Raw genomic sequence first — 8,687 nt, forward strand, 5'->3', positions numbered from 1 at the left:
AACCAGACAAACACTATCTTACAGGATCATAAACAAACTTGAATAAGTATGCCCTATTCCCACATGGGAAGAATTCTCAGCATACTCACTAGCATAAAATTGTCAATCTTCTCCATCTTAATACACTCACTTTTTAAAATGCTGAGGAAAAAATAAACACATAAGCAAAACCAAGGAAACACAAGCAATTCTAATTTATAAGGGAATAATTTGTAGATTAGCTGTGGTGAAGGCACAACAAGATCCTCAGGCAAAGCTGCTGAGTTCTAATTGCCAAGTCATGGAGTTGCCCTGGATGAAGCTGAGATTTGGGACTAGACCAACTCCACTGTTCCACCCACCCAAACCATGGGACATCAACCCACTGCTGCTCACCTGGGCAGGTGGGCCTAGCTCACATTCCTGCCAACTGACAGGTAAAGAGAATAAATTTGAAATCCTAGAAACAAGGGCACCTGAGTGGGTCAGTCAACCAGTTAAGTGTCTGCCTTCAGCTCAGATCATGATCCCTGGGTCCTGGGATCGATCCCCCCCATCTGGGGTCCCTGCTCCTCAAGGAGCCTGCTTCCCCTTCTCCCTGAAACTCTCTCTGCTTATGCTCTCTGTCTCTCATCAAGTAAACAAATAAAATCTTAAAAAAAAAAATCCTAGAAACAAATCCAAGTAGATGAATCTTTTAGTACATGATGATATTTCAATACAGTGGGATTGAACTCCATTATTCAATTTGATGGTAGAAAAAAAAAATTTGATAGTAGAGTAACTACTTGGGTTTTTTTAAAATTTTTATTTATTCATTTGGGGGGGAGGAGGAGGGACAGAAGGAGAGAGAGAATCCCAAGCAGACTCCCTGCTGAGCATAGAGCCCAATACGGGGCTCAATCTCACAACCCTGAGATCATGACCTGAGCCAAATCAAGAGTTGGACGCTCAATCAACTGAACCACCAAGGTACCTCTACTACTTTTTTGTTTTTAAAGAAAAGCTAAATGTGACACCCTAGTCATGCCATACATCAAAATTAATGACTGATGAATTTAAAATCAAATGGCAAAATTAAATGTATAAATGGTAATGAAAGCACATGAATATTTATGTAATTTCAGTCTGGGAAAAACATTTCTAAGCATAATATTTAAGCACAAACCATAAATTGATAGATTCAAGATCACAAATTTTAAAAGACATAAAACAAGACATATAGGCAAAAAAAAGTACAGGGAAATGGGTGGCATATGATAAAATACATATATGTTTAATATATTAAAAATTACCTAAAATCAATAGGCAAACAGTTATGACATGACTTTAGAAAAATGGGCAAGAAATATGCAGGCAATTCAGAAAAAGGTAAGAAATGTCCAGTCAACATAGAAAATGTTCTACCTCATTGGAAAATGAAAGAGAAGCACAGGGAGGTGTTTCATTTGTGCATTAACAAAGTTGTGATATCACTTCCTAAGAGGGTTCAGGGGAAGAATTTGGTAATTCTGCAGAGGATGTAAATATAATACGTGTGTATGTTTGTGTGTATAAAATATTCACTCACACGGTCTTAAAAACTCACAGGCTCTTTGGCTCTGAAATTCTACTTCTAAGGCTTCATGCTGGGAAAGCAAACCAACAAAAAGTATTTGCTACGTGATTAGCAAAAGGAAACTGGTTGATTGAAATGGAATACTATATACCCTTGAAAAATTATACTATAGGTACACAGTTGTTGTTATACAGTTGTTGACAGAGGTGAAATTCAAGATGTAGTACACAGAGGGGGAAAAGCAGATTGCAGAAGATTATATAGAATATGGTCTCTCTTTTTTAAGAATATATACCTATTAAAAACTTAGAAAATGATATCTATACTATTAAATGTGCTCCCCAGGTAGTGAGATTACTGGTCATGTTCTTCCTTCTTGCCCATCTATAAGTTTATAACTTCCCTATCATAAACAAATATCATTTATGTAACCAAAAAGAAAGTTAAAAAAAGTAAATTGAATTCTGTGGGAAAATAAACATTCACTCTAAAAATAAACTCTAAAGTTGGAAAATGAAAGCAAAAACATCTGCTTCCCGGACAGAAAGGATAGTTTTAAATTGCTAGATGGCCACACACTTCTCAGAGGCAGTGGGGTCCCAGGTGCCAAGCATACTCAGATGCCCAGCGCCCAATGGGAGAGCCCCTGGCTTGTCTGCCTCTCCCAGCGACCTTCTCTCTGGCCTACACCTGACTCGATGCAGAGCTGAAGCACAATTTTAGGACTTGCTGTCATTATCAACACAGCATTTGAAATCAATTTTTCATCATTATTAATAAGAGGGATGCCTACTAATCCCCTCGAAATGGGACAATCATAAATGACTGTTTGACTCACACGGCTACTGATTCACTTTCTGTGGAGATTAAAAAAAAAAAAAGTAGTCCTTATAACCTATTACGAAAAACATTAATGAATAGAGACATTTCTTTGAAAGAGGCTAAAGTGAGAGGGGATGTCGTTAATTGCTGGTGAAGCGAATGGGTCTCACAATGACTTGCAGGTCTGGGATAACAGATTTTCTGCAGGACGTCCAGGCAGTCAGCCTCACGCGGACTGCTGAGAGCAGCCCAGCAGACAGCTGAGAGCCGGCAGATCTGCATAGTAAGGAGCTCAGAAGACACAGGCAAAGAATATTCTTTCCAGATTTGCTAGCCTGCTCATCAATTGGTGAGTACATTCTGTTATCTCACAGATACGCACCCAGAGCAGGTGGCAAGACATTAGCTTTCATAAAACTCTAATGGAAAACTTCGCTCTGAAACCGAGTGAATGTGCACAGTGCTCCCTGGGGGATGAGTCTGGGTCTGCCCAGCCCTGCTTGGGCTGAAAGGAAGACGTGACATGGCCTGTGTTGGGCTGACAGGTCCAATTCACAAGGCATACATAATAGGTGGGGAATGAAGCAGTCTGAGGACTAATTTAGAACTGGTTCTGACTTTTTCCTGATGTCCTTATTGATTGGGTCACGGCTCTTAGGAGGTGGGCTGATGGGCAAAGCCGTGTCTCAGAGAAACCTTCAAGGAACGGATCCTCACTGGCTTGGCTGCTTTGACCTCGAGGCTCTGCACCTTCAGCCTCCAACTCCACACCACTGGCTGCTGCAGTTGCGTCCTGAGAGCTGCACAGCAGCAAAGATGCTCAGCCAAGCCATGCACCAGAAACCAAGCTCACTCGGGGCTGCATGCTTAGCAGTCTAGGAATGGAAAGTGGGGCTCTAGACAAAACTCTATCTTCTGCACCCAGCTCAGAGCCTCCAAAACCAACTAATCCAACCCAAATGCCCTGCTCTTGAATTTGCATGCTGCCCTCCCGAGCTTCCATTGCTCCTTGCCTACTCTCAGACACCGTGAACAGGACCCGTTGTCACACAGGGGCACAGGGCCCATTCATAGCCACCACTGGACAATGGCTGTCACAATCTAAGAAGCCTTTCGGAGATCAGGAGGACTGAGTGAGCAAGAGGAAGAGAGGGACTGTAAACTTCATCAACCATTTGCTTGGCATTTGATGTAAGCCAGCCTCCCTTCAACCTCATAATGGTCCTCTAACGTGGAGGCCAGTGGGACCCTCATTGTGCAGACTTGGTGGGGGGAAAAATAGCTTCCTCGCCAGATCAAGGTATCAGTCTTGCTTCTTGTCTCTTCCATGTAGCAGGTCTCTAAAATTCCATTCAGGGCTTTATTCCACTCAACACAAACCAATGCTACTTCGAAGAAAAACACTCAATGCCTTGCAGGATGCTTCTCACCCCAGACATTCTGGAAGGTACAAAATGGCATATAAATCATGTGTGAACTAATCCCCCCCCCCCCCATTAAATCTTGTCCTGTCTTTCCAAAGCCCAGCAGGGCAGCTGTGCCGACTTCTCTGGAAATCCATTCCATCACGACACTGAAAGGGGCATCGTGTCAGGACCTGCTTTGCCCGATTTCTATGATCCACAACACTTGGACCTTCTGCTCACTTGCTCATTCAGTTGTCAAAGAATTTCACAGAACCTACTCTATGCCAGGCATTAGGGCAGTTAGCTGTCCCTACCATCAGTGAACTTTAAGTCTAGAGGGCAAAACAAGTAAGATACAAATTGTAATATGGTGCAACTACAGCACATCTTTAGAATACAGATTCCAGGAGAAGAGGGATTTTTGTTTTACTCTGCGTTGTGATGGCTGTGATGTCTTCTGAAGCCCAGCAGTGCCTGGCACATGGCAGGCATTCAATAAATATTTACTGAATGAATAAAGAAACGGGTGAACATATGAATGCATGCCACAGCACACGTAACCTAGGATTGGTTATAATTTGTCCAAGGATGCCTACTGCAGCTACTCTTGGTTCAGCATTTCCTAGGGTGCAGCGCAGAATAAGGCACTTGGGGGTGGGGGGGTTGGCATGCTTCCCAGGGGATGGAGTGAAATGAAGACACTGAAAGTGGAAAATTCAAAGCAGTAGGAACCTGTGCAGGGATTGGAGAAGCACATCCAGAAGAAGAAGCTCTTCCCAGTTACGGGCAATGGGTTTTATAACCTCTCTTCCCAGCAGTGGATGCCCTTCTCTACTCAGATGCAAGCCCTTGGAGGGAAAAGGTTAGTGACTCTGGAGAGGACACTAAAGCACGGCAACAGCTACGTTGTTAAAGTGACTGGAGCCAGTCCCTAGCGGTTCTAGATTCAGAAGACTTCCAGGACCTAACAACTTATGGAAGGCGGGTGGGTAAAGAACCGTGGGGAGGAGCGATCCTCGTGCCCATTGCTTGTCACCCCTCAAAGACGGGAAAGAAAGTCATCACTTACCAGACACCCAAGGACAAGGATGCAGTGGCTTACCAAAGCAACTCCATAAAATGGTCTACCAATCCCAAACGTTCAATCCAAATGTTTCCATGGATTCAAGAAATTTAAAAGGACATTAGGACCCTGACTCACTGCAGTCTCAGTAAGTAAATACTACCCCTTTGATTTACCAGTGTGGGCCCTACAGTGAATGGTTTTAATCTCTTCAATAAGGGGCACCTGGGTGGCTCAGTGGTTGAGCATCTGCATTTGGCTCAGGGCGTGATCCTGGGATCCTGGGATCGAGTCCCACACCAGGTTCCCTACAGGGAGCCTGCTTCTCCCTCTGCTTGTGTCTCTGCCTCTCTCTCTCTGTGTCTCTCATGAATAAAACCTTTTAAAAAATCTCTTCAATAAGCATGAACTAAGCATCAGATGTCTATAAGGCATTGGGCTTCAAACATCGTACAGTGGTGATTAATACATTCTACTGGAGGCAGACAAGACAAGAGCCATGACTATTCCAGAGCGAGGGGCGCAGTGACAAACATGACCAGGACGAGGGGCTAGAAGGCAACTGGGGCAAGGCAGCCTCTCGAAGGCCTCTGAGCTAAAACCTGAATGATGAGGAAGAAGAATATGGGCAGTGCACAGCCCAAAAAGGAAAACAGCAAGAATAAAGCCCCCAGATGGAAATAAGCTTGGTGCATATGGGTCCAGGAAGGCCACTGAGGCCACATCACAGTGAATGAAGAGCAGGTGAAATAGAATGAGTACGGAGAGAGAAAGAGGAGTCAAGTGGGTAACATCCGATAGGCCACCGGAAAGATCTGGGATGCTAAGTGCAAGAATATGCCAATGGAAACCCTTAGGCAACAAAGTAACATGAACTGACTTTTGCTTTAAAAAGTTCCCACTATGGGATGCCTGGGTGGCTCAGCGGTTAAGCATCTGCCTTAGGCTCAGGGCATGATCCTGGAGTCTCGGGATCGAGTCCCACATCGGGCTCCCTGCATGGAGCCTGCTTCTCCTCCACCTGCTTCTCTTCTGCCTGTGTCTCTGCCTATCCCTCTGTGTCTCTCATGAATAAATACATAAAAATCTTAAAAAAAAAAAGTTCCTACTAAAGATCATCAAAATGGATACATGTCAGTGAGACGCAAGCAGGGGCCCCCAGGGAGGGGCCCCCACTTTCCCTGGCACATGACACAACAAATGCCACCTGACAAAGACAGCACTCATCACCAGAGTCCCAACAAACAAGTGGAAAGTACCTCTTGCTAACAAGTTGCTTGGACTTCCAAGAATGCGCTTTCAAATAAGTGCACTTACGGCACCTGGGTGACTCAGTCGGTTAAGTGTCTACCTTCAGCTCAGGTCATGATCCTGGGTCCTGGGATCAAGCCCCGCCTGAAGATGGATCCCCGCTTGGAGAGTCTGCTTCTCCCTCTCCCTCTCCCTCTGCCCCTGCTCATGCTGTCTCTCATCTCTCTCTCAAATAATAAAATCTTAACACACAAACACAAATAAGCACACATATTCTGAAACCCGATTTCCCCTCTTTGTCATTCCCTCTGTGGATGAGGGTTTAAAAAAAAAAAAAAAAAGGCTTTATGCCTAAGGCTCATAAATCTTCCCACCTTGAAACAAGTCCTGGAAAGAGAAAGAGTTGGTTGGTTTCAGGGGCGCCAGAGAGAAAGCCTGAACACCTTCCTCACATTTCCATTCGGGCACTGAACTGAACCCCAAAACCAAGCGAGAGGAGCAATCCAAGTGTATGGCCCTGATCGCTTAGTTGGTCTGCTGTGATGCCTGATGCCAGCCCAGAGAGTGGTGCAGAAATCAAGATCTTAAAGACAGGTCAGGTTGATGGTCATCTATCTGCTAAACGACCAATACAGGAAAACACTATTTTTCAGTGTCCAACATATCAAAAAGCAGCCCACGTGAGGCTATATCCGTGGCGACACCATGCCAGAAATCTGGGCTAATCTGACTCTGCTATTCATAAATTCTCCCTCATGTTAAAGCACATGTGTTTGGGAAAGGGAAATGAATCCAAGTCAATTTTAGATATTGTTACTTGGAAACCATCTGGAGTCCCCTGGAAGCGTAAGAAGCCACCGCATCCCCTGCCCTCAGATGCCCACTGTAATTAGGGCAGTATGCTTACCTGGGACCTCAGTGTCCCCTGTCTCCCAGGGATGTCCCCACCCCCACTCGACCAGAGGCCAGTTCGGGCTCCACTTGCCACCCAAGAAAGGTATTTGGTTTCCGCGTAAACCTAGCGGAGAGCCCTCCATGTGTGGAGCTCGCACTTGAACTGCACCCGAGGCTGGGCTCTCTGCTTTCCACTTTGCTTTAGCACCGCACACCTGAATTGCTCAGCCCCAGCAGCAAGGGAAATCCCTCCCCAGGAGCAGAAGTTTCGCGAAAAATCCCCTCTACCTAACAACAACCCTGAGTTCACGGCATGCCTAGCCTTGGAAGAGACCCACCAGAATCCTTATGTAACGTTAATAGATGTTGGCACCCTGCAGAGCGCGGCTCCCGGAGACACCAGCCCAGATGCAGCCCATTTTCACGGCGGCGATGACAGCAGGCTGGGTCCCGCAGCCTCCTAGGGCCCGGCTCTTCCTGGCCAGAGGGCCTCTCTGTTCCCCTCCCCTACCTGGCTGTGATCCTCTGCTTATCTCATCTTCCAGAGGAGTTGGACCTCCCTCTCTGCAGCCTCCCTCCCTCTACTGAAATCAGTCTCAGGACCAAAGCCGACAGCAGCGCCATTCCAGCAGCACCTTCCCTGCCCCCTCTCCCCCTCACCCCTTCCGATCCCCTCTCCGACACCTACGGCCTTAAGAAACCCGGCCAAGACAGGGGTCCGGCATCTCGTACAGTCACAGTCCCCGGAGAGCAAGCACGGCGGGAGGGGCAGGCTCCGCTCCGCCGAGCCGGCCAGGCCCAACACTTCCCTGCCCCCCCTCCCCACCCCACCGCACCCCACCCCGGACCCCCCAGCAGCCTGAACTCGGCGCAGGGGAGGGAATCGTCGGAGAGCGGCTGCGGGTCGGGAGCCTCTAGCACAATCGGAGCAAACACCTGTTTCCAGCAAGCCGGGCGGCCGCGGGGTGGGGGGCGGGTAGGGGGGCAAGGGGCAGTCCCGGGGAAAGGCAGGGAGGACGGGGCGGAGGGGCGGCCGGGGACGCAGGTGGAGGATGCGTCACACTTTGCGCTTGGCAGCCGGAGAAGGGCTCCCGGGGCGGGGAAGTTCGGGGAGGAGGGGGCGCGCCCGCGAGCGGCCCCGGAGGGGCGGGCTCCATCACCTGCGCGCCCCGGGGCACCTACCTGCCCACCGTCTGGTTGGCCAGCTGGCGCATGCGATTGAACTGCTTCTTCATCGTGGCCCCGCTGCCGCGCTGGCCCGGGAGCTGGGCGAGGACGGAGCAGCCCGGAGCCCGCCGCGGGTTACATGGCTCCCGCGCGGAGCCTCCCGGGCGACGGCGACGGCGGCGGCACTGCGGAGCCTCGGGGAGCCTCCGGGAGCCTCCGGGAGCCTCCGGGAGCCGTCTGGCCCGCGCGCGCGGCTCGCTCCCAGGGCACCGCCGCCTACTCCTCCGCCCGCCGCGGCGCCCGCTGCCGCATCCTCCTCACGCGCGCCGCCGCGCCTGCATGCCGACGCCCGCGGCCGCCCTCGGCGCCGGCCAGGTCCGCCCGGCCGCCCGCCCCCAGCCCCTCTCCGGCGCGGGGACCCGGGAGTCTCCGCAGGCTCCTGGCCGGCGGGCCGGGGTGGTCCCCGCTGCGCCTGTGCGGCGGGCGCCGTGCATTCTGGGACTCGTAGTCCCGCGCCCCCGCTGCCCACCTTTCCGCGTGCAAAGTT

The 8,687-nt window shown here is 49.4% G+C and overlaps 1 protein-coding gene across 1 annotated transcript in view; it reads right to left on the bottom strand.

The window, feature by feature from the left end:
- The window catches only part of ARHGAP44 (Rho GTPase activating protein 44), a 171,369-nt gene extending 162,921 nt beyond the window's left edge, over positions 1-8,448 (bottom strand). The window contains exon 1 of the mRNA XM_072821073.1: positions 8,156-8,448. Coding sequence (XP_072677174.1) covers positions 8,156-8,208 — 53 coding nt within the window. The 5' untranslated portion in view covers positions 8,209-8,448. The remainder of the gene's footprint in view (positions 1-8,155) is intronic.
- Positions 8,449-8,687: the final 239 nt, after the last annotated feature.

The sequence above is a fragment of the Canis lupus genome, chromosome 3, assembly GCF_048164855.1.
Source record: "Canis lupus baileyi chromosome 3, mCanLup2.hap1, whole genome shotgun sequence".
NCBI classification, from domain to species: domain Eukaryota; kingdom Metazoa; phylum Chordata; class Mammalia; order Carnivora; family Canidae; genus Canis; species Canis lupus.